At 40.6% G+C, this 20,782-nt stretch overlaps 1 protein-coding gene across 3 annotated transcripts in view; it reads right to left on the bottom strand.

The window, feature by feature from the left end:
- Nucleotides 1–20,782, bottom strand: part of LOC119028127 (inactive N-acetylated-alpha-linked acidic dipeptidase-like protein 2) — a 393,803-nt gene that overhangs the window by 6,305 nt on the left and 366,716 nt on the right. For all 3 annotated transcript variants that reach the window (XM_037113698.1, XM_037113696.1, XM_037113697.1), the window contains one exon: nucleotides 10,904–11,102. In XM_037113698.1, the coding sequence (XP_036969593.1) occupies nucleotides 10,904–11,102 (199 nt within the window). The remainder of the gene's footprint in view (nucleotides 1–10,903; nucleotides 11,103–20,782) is intronic.

Below are 20,782 nucleotides of genomic sequence, written 5' to 3'. Positions count from 1 at the left end.
ATGAATAACTTAGTTTAAAAAAATGACATGAGAATGAATTGTATAATTGCAAATCAACTGTACTCAAAGTACAACTAAAAAATGCTATTTGAGCTTGAACGCACACTCCTCGTAATTGGATCCACAATATCCCCCTGTCCTGATCTCTTTTCTAATTACAAGTCCAAACAACAGTTACATATTTAATCACAGTTTAATACATTTTAATATTATAGCGACTCTCACCATGCGGAGACCTGGTAGTGTTTGCTACCTGATGCTGTCAGTGGTTTTGACACGATCATCAAGACAGCTGGCAAATCTCTTAATAAAGGAATCAGCTTAAATTTAAAGCAAAAGTAAATTAACAAACCCATTTTCAACTGTTTGACTGTTTGTTATTTTTGGCAACTTATCTTGACTGAATGCATTTGTTTGTATTTTTGACTGGGTTGCCTCTTGGGGTTAATTCACATGGATGTCTCTGCTGTGTTAAATGAGGGAGAACGATGCGGAAAACCCATATCAGACCATGTCTGTTGTTCAAAACACTTGAAACAAATGTTTTCCTGGAGAGGATCTTCTGAAGTAGATCTGGTAACTGCACTGCTGCTCTGAATTGCCCCATCGATAATCTTGAGATACTCTCACTGAACTCAACACTTCCAGACGATTTTTCACATTAAAGTGTCTCAACCCCATGTTCCACAAAAACAAATACAAACACATTTGTATCAAAGTTAGATGTTAGTCTGTGTTTACTCTCACATCAAGCCATCCTACTTACAGAACCTACAAAAGCTGTTGTCCCTCTCAATAAATTGATCATCTTACATCTCATTGGCTCTAAGTTAGCGGCAACTGTACACATCAGATGTTAAGTTGTATTTAAGGTTTGTTTATTTACTGTAGTGTGTAGTGAAAAACATTTCCTTTGGGTGAGAACCTCATGGAATTATAACGATTGTTTCAGGTATTTGTCAGATTTTCATGCCTTGCCAGGGAAGTGGAGTTGTGTTTTTAACTTCATATAAAGGTCGCAAATGCCATTCGAGGTATCCATAATCAGGAATTAATGGACTCCTCATCATCCATTAGGTATTATCACTTAGCCACTATGAAGCCACTCGTTGTCTAAGTGTACCAAGTTAATCTTATTCATACATTTGTAAAGATGCTGAATGTTGACATTTCTGATTTTGGCAGCTTCAGCACAATTTTTTTGTGTGTGTGTGTCAGCAGACCCACAGCTAATTAATTGTTAACAGGCCAAAATACGCTTAACTGTTTTAATCTGACCTTCACAGAACCACCACCTGTGAAAACCTGAAATACTTCCCTCTGGTTAATATTTGTCCCAAACAACGAACAAGCATGCCGCACCAGTTGAGTTATTGTTCTTCAAATACACCCCTATTTATGCCTCTTTGTCTTCCCGTCACAGTGTGGAACACAAAGCACATATATAAGCACAGACAAGCCTTTTGGGGGTGGCAGAGTAGTCATTTGTAGGTCAGAATGGCAGAGACTTTGGAGTGTTGCTCTCCTCGGGGCTCAAGTACATTGATTTCTCTTAAAGTGGCTGAACAGACAGTCTTAGAGAGTAAATGGAGTGATTCTTCATCTGTTAAGACACAGGTCGCGAGCTGTAGGGTGTGAACGAATGCTGACCTTCACCACACAATTTAGACTCAAAGTCAGCCGCACTCTGAGGATTCTGTGCCTACTCTACCATATGACACCATTATATGACACCAGTAAGGCTGCTGCTGTGAGTAATGGGGTTTAGGCTTCTGTCATATATATGTGTTGGCACAGTTCATTGAGTAAAGCGATGTAAAAAAACAAGTATGATGTACATCGATGAGCAGAAGCAGCTGTCGCCCCCCACCGCAACGTCCATGTTTGTTTTGTATCTGCTCTGCGTCTTCTGGATGTGCTTTTACAAAATACTGTATGTCATCACTGCCATGTTATTTGGCAGCCAGCAACTTTATCACAGGCAAAATGTCGATATAGGGAATTTTTGAGGAAAACATTTTACAAATTGTGGCTGGACGTTTATCATAAGATGCCGGGTCATCCCATATGGATGTATTTCTTTGCACACACCCTGTAACACCTCTTAGGCTTTGGTACATTATCAGCAATACATTTGAACAATCCATGATGTTTTTTTAAAATAACATACACAAACTCCTACTGCTCCAGTATACTCCAGTAAGTTATTTGTGATGGAACATAGGGCTCAATAAAACAAGTAATACGGAATAAATATGTACTGAAAAGATTTTTACTAGAGATGTATTACTTGTTATATGAATATTGCATTCATATTTGCGAACATCCCTACTGTGAACAAGAGTCAGCAAGAAAATTTGACTTTTAAAGGAGGAAAAAGGAGCCAGACAAAGCAGGCCGTGCACTGGCAAGTGCTTTAATGAGCTTGCCAGTAGGAGTTTTTGTTGCCATCGGTCAGTATTGTGTTCATGTCTTGGACAAAGCTGTAACCCTGGGACAACAAATATATTTTGAGGATGGTGTTGTTTTTCTGAGGAAATGAGGCTATATAAAAATATTTTGCCCGCTAGTTATTGGCAGGTAAGACACTGTTTAAAGCCTGGTGTTTTTCACATCCAGACCATCATCCATCCGCTGTCTGGACCTTCTTATCCTCTTTATGTTTCCCGGCTGGAGTTAAGCCAAGCACACATCGGGCACGAGGAAGTACACATGCCTGGACAAGTCATCACTTAATACATGAGCCTTTTTCAACTCATCACTAAAAATACTTTTCGGCCATTTCCATGACACAGCACTGCTAGCTTAAAAATACATGTGAAGTTTGGGGAGATATCAACTAAATCTGTTCATTTCATAAAGAAAAAAGAAAGAACATGAGAATGCAGAAGCTAAGAACCAGCTAAGATGAGGAGGAGGGTGGCTTGCCTCCACTGAGCCCAACCCAACTTCAATAAGTTCAATAACTTCAATAAGTTAGTTATCTATTTACACTGACTACATAGACATTAAATCAACAAATCTATATATCTGTGGTTACATATGCACTGATGTACTGTTACACTTCTCTCCAGTTACATCCAGGCACCTGGACATCATTTCCAAATTTGTGTCCAAACCTGGCCAGGCCTGTTGTTCACTGATGGGTCCAAACAGGTTTGGGTCAGGTGTCCATGCTCTAGCTACCACTTTGCAATCAATAGAATGTACAACTTGTCAGTTATTAAATTCCCTAAAATACTAAAAGCTATCATAATCAGAAAAAAAACAAAAACAAAAGTGGAGCAACGCTCAAAAGTGCTTTGTAGCTGATGTAATCCTGTCTGTCTATGTCTGCCAGCCAAAAGACTGTCACCCGCTGCCTGTCTGTGAACATACGGTTATGAAAGAGGTCTTTTTGAGGCACCTCAGAGTGTACATAAAGACATCTGCTATCGATTGGTGTGGCCCTCGGCAACCTGACATCCACTCTTAATGGAGCCTCTGTCCTGTTCGGCAACACAACAAATTGGGTTTAAACTGTGTGTGCCGGTCCCAGGTGTCACTCAGGCTGGAGCAGCAGCATCCATTCAGCACTGACAGCTGCATGGTGTGTCTGAGAGTCCTGGTACCTCTGTGAGAACCATTAAAGTTTAGTCTGAAAGGACGAACATTTGTGCTTATCCTCCCTTTTGTAAAGGGGTATTCAAAGACTAGGGCCCAACTTTAGGTACAAGGTTAAGAGTACTGTTCAATAGTACTTGCTTTAATAATGACGCAATGGAGAGGGAATTTTGTGTGCATATAATGAAAAGTAACACTGGTTTGGGTAATTGATGTGAGTCAGTGTATTGATCGTAGAAGTCAAGTTCAAGAGGTTTTACCTTCTAAAGCTAAAATGATGCTTTAAAAACCTCATATGTAAATCCATTTAAATCTAATTTTGCCGCTGAACGTTAGGTTTGGATCTTTTGAAGTTGAGTTACTGGAAAGGGGACCAGTATTAGCATATTGTTTTTTGATGTCACAATTCAAATCTAGTATGTAGGCGTCCAAAACCAAGGTCACCCTCCAAATTCAATATGGAATTTCCAATAGCAGTAGGCAGCTCTACATATGTATTTCAGGATTTTATTTGAAGATACATGAAACCTCTGTTTGCAAATGCATAATTCCATATTGGCTTTGGAAGTTACATTTCCAGGTCTTTTACCCTACAGATGGAGAGTGCTTACTTCCAAAATGTCTCATCATCATATTGACGTTCCCGATTCGATTTGCAGCTCGAAATATTGATTTCAGTTGTTGAAAATATGTAACCTCCTTGTGCTTAAGTTCTTCAGTTCTTGCTTGTGGCTCTTAAAGTTAGCAGCCAACTTTCAAATCCAATATGAAAGTTCTTGTTCAATGTCAAATTCAACCTATTGATCTTGGGGGTTATCATTTGTTAGTGTAGCATACTTATGTTAATTTATGGAAGTTTTCTTATTGGTACATGTCTAGACAGCATCAGCATATATATGTATATACATTTATGCTTATATTGATTTTGGAAGAGACAATCCAAGTCTTCCCTTGACAATATGGTATTTTAACCTGTTTGGAGGTTATCTCGGCCTCGGAAAAAACAAAAGCACATTATGAGAGTGCGTAAAAGCTGTTGCTACCCAAACTGGACCTCTAAAGAAAAACATAACCTAAGATCCTGCTCCTCTTCAGTCTCCAGTGGTGTTCCCCCAGGGCTCTGTCCTTGGCCCCCTCCTGTTCACTATTTAGCATCTGCCCCTTGGACACATTCTCATGAAATTTCATATTCAATTCCACTGCTATGCCAACAATACCCAGCTCTATATCTCCACCAGGCCTACTTCCACTCTACCACCCACAGCTCTATCCAACTGCCTACTGGAGATTGAATCATGGTTCTTGCTCAGCTTCCTTAAACTGAACAGTGACAAAACTGAGGTCCCCCTCGTTGGTACCAGATCCACCCTAGCAAAGCACAACTCCTTCTCCATGTCCATCTACAGTGTCCTACCATCACCCCAGGTAAGAAGCCTGGGTATTATCCTAGCCCACATCAATAATGTCACCCGATCTGCATATTTTCATCTACGCAACATCAACATCAATTTCAAGATTCTGCTCCTCACTTTAGAGATCCATCATAACCTGGCACCATCATATCTTGCTGAACTGATCTATATTCACAGACCCTCCTGCACTCTCCAATCCTCCTCTACCATCCAGCTGTTTGCCCCGTCTGCCAACCTAAACACCATGGGGTCACAAGCTTTCAGCAGATCTTTCAGCCTCTGGAACTCTCTCCCACCAGACTTTCGCACTTCTGACACTGTCTCCACTTTTAAATCTCGCCTGAAAACACACTTATTCCTCTATTGCACTATTCTCACCCCGGAAGCTCAACCCTGCCCAACCCGGCCCGGTTGACTTTCCGTATGGTGAGGATTGCGGAGTATGAATTCTGTGCCGAGCTCCTGGCACTACGTAATTGCATCTTCTTATTTATTTATCCTCATTTGCACTAAATTGTCCCCTGATTTTGTTGTACAGTTGTTCTTATGTGCGGTGTCCTTGAGTGCTTTGAAAGGCGCCTTTAAATAAAATGCATTATCTCTTCTGTCGAGGGAATATCTATCCCTCCAGTTCGTTAGAACTGAAGAAGCCTCGTGGATAAGAGGTGAAACCTCTTCAACAAACAGCACTAACAAAAAACCTAATAACTAATACACTTTTCTTTAGCATGTACATTGATGGTGTCTAAGACTTTATCATTAACACGCCACCAAGGGGGAGAGTTTGATGTATCAAATGTAAAGTTGATTTACAACATTAGAAGAATATCCCATCTGTTAAACATGTTAAGTAGTAACAATAATTATTGTACCCTTGGGTTTGTATAGACCTCAAGGCAAAGTGTGTTGACTCAATGAAAGTTGAGTTATCCCCCCCTTACCTTAGCATGGAACATTAAACAAACATCAGCTAATACATGAAAAGCTTTGTTGACATTTACAAATGTCCAGGTGGTTCTTTTAGCTACACTTAACCTCCTTCTCCTAATTAATTACATTATAATTCTACATCATATCTTCAGGATGGCTACTAATATATGTGTAAGGGAATTACATTAAAGGTACAACAGAGAAAGCTAGACAGACTACCCTTACATTAAACTGGGCTGTCTTGAAATTGGTGCTTCGTGATCAGCAAAAAAAAGTGTGTGTGTTCGTGTGTGTGTGTGTGCCCTTCGCCCTTTGTGTGAGTTCAGTCAATAGGAGCACAATGTCATCTTCAAGACATCATTCTTTGAGTTCCCTTGATAATGGCAAAAGAGCACAGCAATCCCAAGTAATGGACATATATGCATTCATTCCCTGTATGTTCATAGCGCAGCACTTGAATCGATGCCAGTACTTTGACCCTGGTAGTTTCACCTTTTGTGTTGAGGCTCAAGGCTCTGTTTACAGACAGCCTCTGTGTGCGATGCATGAAGCCTTCTTGGTAAGGAGACGGTATCTACCAAGCAAAGTCTTTGAAACATCTCTGAAATTACCCCCAACTTACAGCGATAATTATCCTAAAATTCATTGGAAACTACCTCTCCATTACATAGTAATGATGATAATAATCTGCCGTTGTCCGAAAAGAAGTTGATGAATAGCTTGCAATCTTCTTAATACTTTACCAGGAAACCTTCAACTAGTTTCTGTCTAACTTCTGGAGGTCAGTAAGTAGAAGTACGTGTTAACTCAATAATCAGGTCCTCTCTCTCTTTCTGTCTCTGTTCCCAAAGTATTGATGTTTCACAATATAAAACTGTTACATTTAACTTGAAGACTTTATAGAAATTGCCATTATTGGAAAATAGCTGAATATTATTGAGTCATTTTTTGTATTTTCAAATACGTTACTTAATAACCACCTACCTATCATGAGATTTGCCGACCTGTTGTTGGAGTTTTGATGTTTTTGCTTTTATTGATAGTCTGCTTTGTGAGGCTAATGGCATTCATTAGCAATCTACTTGAGATTTGAATATTGGGCACTACAACAAAAAGTCCACTAATATTAACATAACTTTTCAAAGATCTATATTCATTGATGAAAAAATACAGAGTGTAATACTGTAGTATTCTGCATTGATTGCATTGATTTCAAGGTGAAACAAGACTGCAGTTGTTCAGCCACAGTTGTAGGACCATCGACTGACCCTGCTGGTGCCTACAGCACTTATTATCCTGAATCTCATTCCAGCGTCAGCAGCAACAGCATGTTTAAACTGAAATATTTACAACCAGCCCCGCAAACAGGTCAGCAGTGGCTTTCCAAATACCCATCACACTATCTTATAGCAGTCAGATACACAGCGGGTGAGACTGTCTGCAAAGCGCTTTAAGGCTCAGTGTGTGATTTAATGAGAAGTAACTTTACCCAAGAATCACGCATATCACAAAAAAATACAAATCAGAGGCATCAATGTGTGTATGTGTCACTGCACGGCATTAAAAGTGTCATAATTATGCATTTATGTCGCTTAAAAAATCAATCTTTGGGTTTTGTTGCTTAAAATTCAATATATCCCATCAAGGTAAACATTTTAAAGACTCTTCGGTGCTCTTAGTCTAATTGTCTTAGTCCTGTGAGGGAATGGTAACTTCCTTTATAAATGAGTGCTATTAAGCCTTAATGCTTTCCGAGCATGATGAAGCAGCTAATTTTAGCTCGGGTGCTAATGGCAGTCTAGGACAATTAACATGTCTATTACTGCCATAAACTGTGAATAACACTGAACAGCAGAGGCCATTTATTCTGTTAGAATCTCGTTGAAAAGTAGACAGCTAAAGTGCTGTGGGGGAAGACAGAGTGCGCCGCAAACACTGCGAGGACGCTAAAATCAAAACAGAACAGAGGTGGTTCTATTATGAGAAAGAAATATAGTTGCTGAGGAATAAAGTCGCCACTATCAGTCAAGGTCAGCTGTCCTCCGACTAAATGTGATTTGATATGATTTATTGTGTTTACTTTTTAGCTGAACAGTTTGACTAAAATAACTTCACCAACTAATCTGGAGCTCTCACTTTCTCGTGCATAGTCTGCGAACAGCCAATGAATTACTGCTGCTCTCCCCCGAAAAACTGCTGCCAGGGGGTGGGGGGGGAAAAAAAAAAATCAAACACTGTCATCTGTAAATTATTCCTATTTTCCCTTTTTTTGTCAGAAGGAATAAATATGTGCTCACTGTGAAGCTCAAGTTTTATGCTACATTATGGCTCCATATGTAGAACAAGATGAAAAAGAAGTGGATGCACCGGGTGCAAGACAGAAGGCTGGCAGGGGATTTAAATCATGGCTGCTACAATGTAGGACTGCGTGTGATTTAGGGACTGTGGGGAAATTATTAGGGCAGGGAGAGAGGTACGGAAACGGGAGAAAGTTATGTATTTTTCATCTTTTCGCTGTGTGTAAATGTGTAAGCCTTAGAACTAGTATTGTCTGCACGGGTCCACCACCACCAGTGTCTTTCCTCTCCCCTTTTAGGAAAGAGCAAGTATGAATTTTTGATTTTCTTTTTTACGGAGATGCACAATAGGGATGTTTTTTTGTAGTCGGTACTAAAAAGAGATAATTACCTGCCTCTCATGGTCGACACCGGGATCATTTCACATGTTTGTATTTTAAGAAGAAGATCATAACAAGTAGTTCATGCATACCAGAGGGAACCACAGGCTTGAAGGTAGTGAGCAAAGATGGATGAATTTATATTCCATAGCTCCTCTTCTTCTGCCTTTGCTGCTTCTTCTTCTTCATCCTGTTCTTCATCATCTTCTACTTTTTCGTCCTCTTCTTCTACATGCTGCACTTCTTCTTCGTCCTCTTCTTCATCCTCTGCCTCTTCTTCTTCCTCCTATTCATCTTCTTCTTCTCCGTCCTCATCTTCTTTGTGCTCCACTTCTTCTTCGTCCTTTTCGTCTTCTTCTTGTTCTTGGTCCTCTGCTGCTCCTTGGTCTTCTTCGTCCTCTTCCTCTTCTTCTTCATCTTCTATATCTTTTTTATACCTATATCATTTGGTGAATCACAAACCACTTTAAGGGCGAATATCACCACCTACTGTATCACTGTGCAGTTGCGGTGTTTAAGTCAATGAAAGCAGGCTTTGTATTAATGCTTCTTATTTTAATATATCTGATAAAAAAAACCAAGATGAGTAATATAAATTTGCCATCTGACATATACTGTGCATCCCCTTTTTTCTTTGAGCCTTTTGTTTTGATTTAGCTGTTTCCTATAGAGTATTGCAGTTTGTTTTTACTGTTCATGAAATATTATATATATGTAATGTAACTGTCAACAAAACTTTTCTGATGAATGAATTGGACTTGAAAGTACGTTATTTTTGGCTGAGATGTAGTGGAGGATAAGTATAATGGAAATACTCAGGTAAAGTACAAATATCTTTTAATTTGTACTTTAGACAAGTACATGAGTAAATGTTTTTAGTTACGTTTCACCACTGAAGCCTTCAAGTTCAAGTCCTGTAGCCAGCCACTTCATAACAACAAATAACTTTAAAACTTCTTTTTTTTGCCACTTTTTTCGTCATATTCTGACTTCTAGTCATATTGCTCCTTGACCTCCTGTGAAATCACAATATTCTGTTAAATGTGTAACCGAGACCCTGAGCAGATTTCTTCTGTAAAACACTTTTCAACAAAAGAATCTCGTCAAGGTTCATTTGTGGAGAAGATGAGTCGGTCGTAAGAAAAGCTTGACGAGCTGCGAGGTGTCTCAGCTCCAACCTTTGCATAACCTTAAATTCAAAAGAAAAGTGTTTGGTATTTTTGTCATGAATGCTGTACACTGTGGGGCGAGGTGAAACTTACACTCAATATTGTGCAGGAAAGATATCAGACCCCACTGAAATGGTTAAATTACAATAGAATGCGTTGGTAGCACTCCAAGGATCTCATTTTACAGAACCCTTTCATATCCTTATCAAATGCCTCTCTTCCTGTTTTCATTGGGCTAAAGTTTAACAAGTGTGCCAAGTTAGATTTAGTAAACACTCTGAACGGAACTTTCTATTTTCTAAATTGCTTGTTTCAGCCTGAAGAGTGTCACCTGTTCAGTTCATGCAATTTGATCACCAGCTGTTAAAACCACGTCACTGCAGTGCTGCACCATGACAGAAATGATAAAAAAAAAGAAATCATCTGACATTAATTCATACCAAAAAACAGCTTGCTAAAGAAAACAAAGATGTCAGAGTCACCAAGATGGATGACAGAATATTGTATCACGGGTTGGATGGACCTGACACGTTCTAAATCTCATCATTTTAAATAGTAGCAGACTGTTGCTACTGCTAGCGCTCAGGCTACAGCCAGCTTAACTCGTCCAGCATTTGTGTTCAGACTCAAAATAACATAATTGTTACATTTACGCTTCAAAGACGGAGAAGCACCAACTTAGCTAACGGTGGAGATTGATGAGCCCACTGAGTTCTGCACCAAAGGTCATAAAACTTTTTTTCTAAAGGTGAAGTCGCCCACGAGTTTCGATGACTCAGATTTGAGACCTGACAACCGGAATGGAAAATAGGACTCTACAGATACAGAAAGCAACTGTTGACCCATAAAAGCGAAGCCTGCATGACCTGTATAATTTCTCACCAGATAAACAACACCAAGAGAAACACTGCTAGAAGGTACGTTAAGATGTCAGAAACTGAATTCAACTACGTTCAAGATCTTGAGTTTAAATAACAAAATTTCACACATTTTAAGATTTTCGTGTGTGTGTGTGTGTGTGTGTGTGTGTGTTCCTGGGTTAGCAGCGTGTACCAAATCCTTCATAACACCACAGCACTGTTGCAACTCTGAGACAGCGACTTGTCTCCGACCTGAACACTCCAGGCGGTGTCTGTGGGATGATGAAGCTCTTCTCCAGGTCACGGAGTACATCGTTCAGCATCCGTACGTGGGAGGGGTCGCGCTCTTTAGGGTCATTCGCCGGCCGCATAGTTTCTGACTGGAAGAAAGCTGCGTGGTCTCTCAGAGAGGAGGCCGAGGACAGCAGGGGCTGAGATACCATGCTCCTCTCTAGTGACGTATGTTGGGAGACAAGAGACAGAAGAACAGAAAACAACACATGAGCAAACTGTAAGGTATACTGTTGTCGGTTCCAGTAATAGTGGATAACTTGAATTTATTAACGCTGTGTAAAAGAACGAGGGGTGGAAGGGTCATTGTCTCAGAAATCAAACCAAAAGCTCTGCGACTCTCAACAAAACATGTTTGAGTATCAAGGCCCACCGAACGAAACCACACAACATGGTGTCAGGGCGAGAAAAAGGCACTTTGAAATGTTGAATTTATTTTTTCGCCTTTAAACCTGAAATTATTTACTAATTAATCAAACATTGTGAAGTCTTTTTGGGGCCAGTGTGCGTTACATGAGGTCGTAATTACGGGTTTCAGCCATCATGTCAAACTGGCTTCAAAGCCTGGTGCTTTTCCTGCAGACGTGGTGAAAACATGCAATCTGTATCTGACATCTTTTTGGAAACTAAACTAATGTAAATATTGGTCTGGTGGTACGGCAGCAGATACTAATGTATCTTTTGTCAGATGGCAGCAGGTTTAACAGTGTCCCAAAAGGTGAGCTTTATTATTATAAAGCTAAAGACGGTGGAAGTGTAATAAATCAAAATTCAAGGCAACAAAAGGCAGAAAACAAAACAGGAGAAAACAAAGACAAATGCAAACAAAGTTCAAGTCAGAAATGACGCAAAGGAATCAGGATCTAAAAAACAGAAAGTAAAACGACAAGAAGACTGGACGCAGAGAAACAGAAACACAAGGTCGAAACCAAACAGGAACCAGAACAAGAACAGGAGACACATGACAAACAGAACCGACAGAACGAGAGGGCAAGACAACATCTTAAATACAGAAGGGATGACTGATGAGTAGAACACAGGTGAGGAATGAAAAGGTTGCGATAAACAGCAAGACATGACACATGAGGACAGAACTTCAAAATAAAACAGGAAATAACTGAACCATGAACTTAAACCATGAAAAAGGGACTGTGTCAGTCTCTTTGTGTCTCTCTGCAGACATCATACTTCACCGATGTCACTGATACCGGTTTAATCACCTGCTGTGGAGCCTTCCTGTCCTCGTCAGTGCACCGACCATGTCAGTCTGTGATGATCCTGTCACATCATTAAATCGGACAGACCTCGCTGCCATACATTTATAATTAGCCTCGACATGCTCTTCTCACACGCCGGCATCTCGGCATCAGCTAATGGTCAAAATCACACGTAACACTTGAGCCCGGTAGGATCCGAATACAGAATTATATATCAGACCAGCGGACCTCCCCGACGTCTTGATTTACACCACAAAGACAAACACACACACACATCAACTCAGGTCATAATTTGAAACTTTCCACCCATGTCTCCCTGTTAACCCCCCGTACTAACCACACACTCAGTACATTAAAGAGACTTACTGTCGATCAATTTACCCCACCGGTCTACACACACACACACACACACACACACACACACACACGGCGCTGTCCTCATTAGCCTGTCAACACAAAGCTGGCTTGTTTTACAGTACATTTGGCACAGCAAATCAATTACAATTTACAGTTAATTGGCCTGTACTCTTGGCTCTATTAAATGATATCTGGCTGGATCCAGTGGGCCTGTGTTGGAAGGGAAGAAATCTGTTGTATGAGGACAAAGATCCACGTCCAGGTGTTTAACTCTAACAGGTTTAAGGTTCAGGAAATAATAATATTAGCTGTTAACATGATTGCGTATACGATGCCAGGGTGAAGATGTGATTCGAGTGCTGCAAACATTTGAAATGGAGCATGTTATTGTGATGTGCTGTTTATAGGAAGAACATCAACTGAGCAAAGCGATTTCTGCATTGCTTGTGTCCGTAAAAAGAAATGAACAATACATATTTATTTACACGGCTATTATAATTGTTACATATCAACTGGAAGAGTTGATTTAACCAATAAGCAACATGGAGCGAGCCAAAGAGTCGGCTGTGTGGAGATATTTCACGCCTGCGACGCCAGCTAGTTCGACGGCTGTTTGCAATGTCCGCAAAGTAAATGTTTCAAGGGGTGGTGGTACTACTGCAGCATACAATACTACCAGTTTAATCAAACACATCCAAAAGCACCATGCTGAGGAGCATGCAGAATTCCTGCAGCTCAACAAAACCGAAGGAGCAGGAGACAGAACAGCCCAGCAACTAACTTTGGCAGATGTACTTCAATGACGTGAAAAGTTTCTGATGGAAAGCTTGAAAGCATTGGCAATAAAACAGGAAGTTTTAGAATTCATTGTTTTAGATGCTCAACCAATGTCAGTTGTTGAAGATGAGGGCTTCACTGGAATACTTAGAACAAAAGTACTCTCCTCCATCACGCAAGTATTTTACCGAGACCGGTGTACAGTTTATTATTAATTCAACAACGGTATCGGATCGGCATTGGGTTATAGATAGATGATAGATGAAGCCCAGGCATTGGTATCGGTATCGGGACTGAAAATGTTGGATCGGTGCGTCCCTAATTGAGTTATGTGCACAAAAAAACTGCCTCTTTCTTAGATCAGGAACTTCACATTCGTTTGGTGTAAGAAGAGCTTTCTCTCTCCCTGAAGCCACAGCGGATGAAAGTGCAAACATATTTAGAATTATATACCGTTTTCATTTGAACTGAAAAGAGACTATAAACTAATAACGTGTGATGCTCTGGTCTTTGTTAGCAGACCTTTGTGTGTTTGTGTTGCGTCGGATCACAAGTGAGTCACTTTGGCTCGGGAACTGAGCGTGACTCATCGGAGATGAGAGGGGAAGACAGTGGGGACGGAAATAGACAAAGAGAACTGTTCTCTCCTACAAATTTAAATGGCTCCGGCTCCTCGCAGCCAGCTGGGACTCATGAAATATTGTTTGATTGTTGTAATCCATCACATCTTGTGACACACAGGGACTTGTGTGAGTGTGTTTGCATTTGGGTATACAGTTGGGACTTGGCCTCTTGTGATAGGAATGGCAGAGAGGAGAGCGACACAGAAGAGCTCCGGGGTGATGCTTTTATTCGATGGAATATTTTTACTTTCTGATACACCGACGTCTACTGATGTTTATGAATATTTGCATTGTCTTCACAGAGGTTCTTAAAGAATCCTGGCTCTAATTCTTCTACTTATTTTGTTAAGAAAACAAAAAAAAAGCCGAAATAAAATGCCTTGGGCTCATAAATGACTTTGAAGTGTCACTTTTTTTAATATACGTCTGTATCACCATGTTTAAGTTGAAGCTTTGTTGTTTTGCACTTTGGTTTATGACCACAGGAGTGTACACAAACACAGCAATATGCATAGATATTCTTTTCATCAGATTTATAAAGCCGCGCGTACACATCTGTGTTGTTTTATAAATCTAAGTCTGTGTGACTCACCTGCATGAGCCTCATTTCATCTCCCACAGTCAGATCGGCTGTAGACAAAACTTTAATCATTTTCTTTTTCTCCACGCGGCACCAGAGCTGTCATTCTAACACGTACTCACCACGCAGAGCCGTGCTATTCATAGACAACATGTAATATCAATAATTAACTAATCATAAGATGTATCGGTTAATTATCATTGGCACATTGTTCATGCTGTACCTTCATCGATAATGTTTCAGTTTGTAGCTCTTACATGAAAAATACACGTCGCAAAGTGCGACAATAAAAGGATCAAGTGAGAATGATGATGAAAGAAAATGCACGGAGCAGAATATTTTTAAAGATAAGCAAGAAAAAAATACCCCAAAGTCGTACTAAATAAAGATATTGTGACGACAGACCTGACGAAGCATGAACTCAGGCTCTTTCCAAGATGGCGTCATGGTATTTTGGCGTACTTCCGATCCATTTAATGCAGACAGATCACAGAGAAATATCGCTATTTTGTGCTGTGCGATCAAACTCACACAATGCAGATATTTTCACCACGTTTTGGTCTCGTTTGCTTGTTGTGTTACCTTGCATCAGTCCTTCGTTCTCCTGTTCTCTTTTTTTTTTTTTTTTTGCGAAACGTGTTCTTGCCTGTGTTCCTGCTGCGTCTTTTGGTTTTTCCTTTATTTAGTTTTTGTATTTTTCTCTTCATTAGTTCTCTCCCCTGCCCGCCAGTTTTTTTATTTTGAGATTACAGCTTCTCTATGAAAGCTCGCCTTTGTTTCATTACCTGCCTGCCTTGGTGTTTTTCAAAGCCTTTATGCCATATCCCAACATGAATGCTTTGAGAACAATGCTGTCCATCCATCTCACCTACGTGTCAAGTACGTGGGAAGTACTGAGAAATCACATGTGGACATGGTTAAATTCAGTTATTGGTGGCTGTCTGTTATCTCCTTGACCACTTAATGGACAGTCATTATCTACTCACTTCTTCATTTAACATTGCTTAATGAGTTATAAGCAAGTCTGAAGCTGTCACTGCTTTGTTCATTCAAATAGTACAGAGGATGTTTAAGAGAAGTTCTGAGAAAAGCTGCCTCGTCTACTTAAATGGGCACATTTTATTGCTAATGAACATACATTACATCCATTTAACCACTTTGACAGTGTCGAGAAAAGGTCCTGCAGTGTCAGAGGTAGTTTGGTGTTTTAGTTCTATGAACACAGTTCAGAAGCGGACGAGTCAGAGAAAATCTTTCTTAATATGAGCGAAAGAGGCCAAGGAAAGTAGGTTTAGAAGCACAGAATTCATTGACTAGAAAAAAAAAAAAATATATATATACAATATTAGTTTTTTTTAGTTCAACACCATGAAGATGAAAGGTCAGACTCTCTTTTCTAACAGCTCATATTCGCACCAGTACACCAGTACATTGCAAATGACTTGATGTAAGCAAATTACCATCCAGTTTTCATTCTGTTGATGGATAGATAGGATTGGATGGATGGACGGATGGATGGACGGATGGATGGATGGATGGATGGATGGATGGATGGACAGATGATAGAACAAGGCAAAACTTCCTACATTATCATGTTGAACATTCTACGCAGGTGTTAGTATTTACTGACGTGCTCGTGTTCCTAATTTAGTGACACAAATACCGAGATGTGAATCCAAATACATGTTATATTATGCATGAATGTGATGTAACATGCAAAGTGACCATGTTGACAGACTGCTCTCACAGTCACAAGTTAACGTTTCATTTCAAAGGACAGTTTCCTGTCTTCCCTTTCCCCCTCCATCCGTCAGTCCTGCATCCTCTTCGTTCTCTGGTCTCTTGCCCGTGTTCCCAGTGCATCTTTGGTTTGTACTGTATTTAGTTTTTGTGTTTTGCTGCTTCATTAGTCCATTCTGCTCGCTTCTTCAGTGTTTTGCTGTCTCCCAGTTTTGTTTTTGGGATACCATCTTTTTTTTTATTAAAGCTCGCTTTTTGTTTCTTTACCTGCTCGCCAGCATTGTTGATTTTTTTCAACTTGTGTACTCTTTTGTTTTTTCTTTTATTTGGCACTGTTGGTAAGTTTTTTTTTTGGGGGGGGGTCACCATCTCTCCCATCACTACCAAACAGCAAACATGAGACAGCAGCAGCTACTACAACACTTCCTTCTTTCGCACTGCCACTGAGATATACCTACTTAAAACTGGAAAAAATATACAATAGGTTTTAAGCGACATCCAGATCTGAGAAATAATTCATTCACATGGGCACGCAGTTTCCTTTGATTTCCTCAGTGTATTCTAGTAACTTGCAGCAATGACAATAGCCAGTTCTACCTTTCTGTGTTACTGAAGTAGAGGACCAAAGGCAGTCCTGCTACTGAGCACCATCACTGCAGTAAATTAATGGAGATTTATGTCAGATCAGACTAGACCAAAGGCAGTTTTATATGAAAAGAGAAAAGAAAGGAGAATGGTGATTAAAAAAAGTTGAACAAAAGGTTTTTGGGGGGTTTCAATTAGCTCTGGTTGTTTGATCTGAGTCCCCTCCATGACTGCCAGTCATGAATACTGCAGTGCTCCACACCGGCTGTGAAGAATCCATTAAATATCAGTGGTCCTCTGCCGCAGGGGGCTGCTAAAACACCCAGAGACCAGACACGCACACACATTCACGCCAGCATTTTCTACTTATACACACACACACACACACACACACACACACACACACACACACACACGAACAGCCATTTCACAGCCCCCCGAAATACACTCACACTAATCTTTGAACAGACCCAAAAAACACATGCGTCACCACCTACTCATGTGTAACCTACACATGAGAACACACACACACACACACACACACACACACACACACACACACACCGGCACACTCACAACTACGGCCATCAGCATATTGTACACACACACTACAAATACAGCGGGACTTCACTTACTTTCACCCTGGCGTCTTGAAAAAGCTAATGACCAGTAAATCCCAGTATTTGTGTTTGTTGGACACACTTGGTTGAGAGTCACAAGCCCGTTAACGCAGTCGGTTCAGTGCAGAAATGTTCAGCTGTTATTCCGCCTCAACGTCCTGAATAATAGGGAGTTTAACCCTCCTGTTGTCTTCAGGCCAAAAATGATCCTAAACTGTGTTCAACAGCAGAGAAAACGCTGTTAAATATTTTTTTTTCCACTTGAAATTTTAAAGACGTTAGAAAAAGAGAAATATTGCCTTTATTCATATTTCCATGGGAGCTGTACACCACTGTACAAAGATTGTCTTTGGGTCATTATTGACCCAGCAGTTAAAATCACAGTCAAAGAGACAGTTACAGACTACAAAACACACACACACACACACACACACACACACACACACACACACACACACACACACACACACACACACAGGTCTGGGATCAGTGGGTGAAGCAGCTGCTGGTTCTTCTGTAGTCATAGTCGCCCTCTCAGGTCGCCTTTTTGCTGTATGTTGTTCACATTTGACTATTATTGGAAGTGCCTTCAGTAAATTGCATTCAAAACTACCTTCTACTTAATTTCTTGGGCTATACAAGTACTATTTCTTGATAAGAAAAAAAAAGAAAGAAAGAAATATAGCTCAAACTCAATCTGCTTCCAGATTCTTTCCAGTGTCTTGTAATTTCTGATCACACATGTTGCCAGCACAGAGTTCATCCTCCATTGTTACTGTTTAAAATGAATGCCAGTGAATGGCCCTTTGCTGTGTCACCAAATCCTTTGTGTATGTGCACCGCTTTACAAAATCCTTTCCACCCTCGGTGGATGAACGTGGAAATAATCTCCTCGTATCAAACGCTGCATGTTCATCACTCTACCATGAAACAAACACAGTCTTAAGAGGACTAATTGCATTTTTTGGCACTTTTTTGGCACAATTTGGAGAAAGCTGGATAAATGGTTGACCGGTCAAAATGACAACCTGGATGCTAAACGTCACATCGGTCATGCCTCGTTTGCTTCTGGAACGCCACCATGCTGTTTAAAATGAGTCCCTCAGTGGCCGGTGAAATGGCAGGGCTTTGTTGCGGCAGTAATCAGGCTCTTTGTGCAAAAATGTCCTTATCCCTCCTCCAAGCCAACCTCTGTCCCATTAGCCTCTGCAAAGCTGCTGGTTTTAGGACGCTTCATCAAACTTTCCGCAGAGATAAAGCATCTGTGTTGGTTTTTGTAGATAATTGACAAAGCAATCAGCAGAAGAACACCCTGCATTCTAAATTTGCCTCTCTTCTCCTTCGCCGTGTTGGCTCGGGCTTAAAAGGGAAATGTGGATGTCCAATCAGTGGTAAACACAGTCAATTGAAGCAATTTTGATGCAACTGAAGTACTGACAGAGAAAGACGAGCTCTCCTGCTCAGCTGTGCCAGAAGTGCCGCCGTTTTGTCTTGGTCCTTGCAACCAACAACAGAGGGATTGGCGTGCTCGGTCCCCGCCGGCCATATCTTGTTGCGCCGCTCCAGGCGTGATGCCCAGCCCTCGCTGCTCTCGCCTCTCTCCGCTGCTTCTTCAGAAGTATACTCGTCTCAGAAAATTACGCCTGAATATCCAAGGCAGCCAGAATGCTGTTAAATGAACTCTTTGTTCAAAACATCATCTACACTCATTTGGGATTCAGTTTTCACTGTTAAAAGTGGAGCTTGTTTTACAAGTCAAGAGAGCACGGAGGTTTTGTATTTTGAGCGGCAGCAGGCCCCCCGGGGCTGCACGGAGGTGGAGACCGTTTTCCAACCTCACAAGATGACAACTGAGTACACTTCAGTTCACTGATGAAGAGCCAGGAAAAGCCAGTTAGTGTTTACTTTGTTTAACATGCAGTCACACAGCCCTCCCCTTATAAGTGTTGAACTTATGGCAAACATAGAAAGACGCAAAAACCACAACTGTGAAATTGAAGTTGTTGAAACGTCCTGCAGAGCTGAGGTGATACCGTCACCAGGTGCGTCACCTTGTGAATTATCCAGCAGACTATAGTCTTTTGTTTCTATGTTGAGCAGCGTTGAAGACATTACTAAAAATTAAACTTTGAAATAGTAACTTTAAGAGCTGAAGAATACTTCTGGACTCATCCGACTCTTTCACACAATCCTTTGTCTTTTTTATCTTGCTGTGTAATTTTAAGGTGTAAAGATTTGTACTATCTACATGCCAGATTTCACCCTGCAACCAGTGCCATTAACCAACCCACATGCAACGCTAACACACACCAGGAATTATTTATCGTGCCTCACTATCTGTTACCACACACACACACATCAAAAAGTATTTATTTCACTGTCCTATTCCTCCTCCTCCTCTTCTTTCTCTCCATCTGCTGCCTCTCTGTATTTTTAACCAGCGGAGATAAAAGCTCGCACCCACCTGTTTCCTGGTTGAACGGGAAACCGCTTCTGCGCAAAAGCATTGAGAGTATCGGCACGTTTCACCAAAGTCAGATTTATAACTTAAAGACGTTTATAATGCCACCTGGAATTAAATTTAATACTAATTTAATAACCACAATAAAGGGCCCCAAATCTGTCACAAGCAGCCTCTTTTTGATGACACACAGCTGATGAAAACAGTAAAAGTAAATGTAGGCATAAGGAAAATGACACTTGGAGATGAACTGTAGGAACATGATGTCCCATTGTGGATTATAAAGCGGCTGAAATTAAAATAAAGCCTGTTCCCTCACGTCCTCGTTACATAACACAAGGCCAAATGTGACAGCAGCACCACCTCTGGTCCCCTTCACACCTTTTAGTAAAGCTGCACAATTCACGAGATTAGTTTCATCTTATTCGCCATAAATGCAATGTAAAGACATCCTCATCATCGCCTTGAAATGGTGTGTAAACATCCCTTATATATCCACTCAGTGTGTTACTTGATGTCCGTTCTCAGTGGACCATAAATGGCTTAGTTGCAATGTCACAGAATCTGTCTTGTATGTGCATGTCTCTGGAAAACTTTCCTCCCTCGATGTGAAAACAGTCTCCTGGTATCAAACTCAACATGTTCATCACTCTGCCGTCACTCAAACACAGTCTCCAGTGGACTAATTGCATTTTTTTGGCACTCCTTCATTAGCGTAATTTGGAGAAAGCTGGAGAAACTGTTAACCACTGCAAATAACAATTGCCGACGTAATTATAATAGCGAGCAGCTGAGCTACATTCTTAAGAGATACGGTAGAAAGCAGCTACAGAAATGATGACAAACTTTGAGATCGACGCAGTTTTACAGATTGTTGTAA

The sequence above is a fragment of the Acanthopagrus latus genome, chromosome 11 (genome assembly GCF_904848185.1).
Source record: "Acanthopagrus latus isolate v.2019 chromosome 11, fAcaLat1.1, whole genome shotgun sequence".
NCBI classification, from domain to species: Eukaryota; Metazoa; Chordata; class Actinopteri; order Spariformes; family Sparidae; genus Acanthopagrus; species Acanthopagrus latus.
The sequence above is the reverse complement of the archived record's forward strand: the minus strand, read 5'-3'. Positions and strand labels throughout refer to the sequence as shown.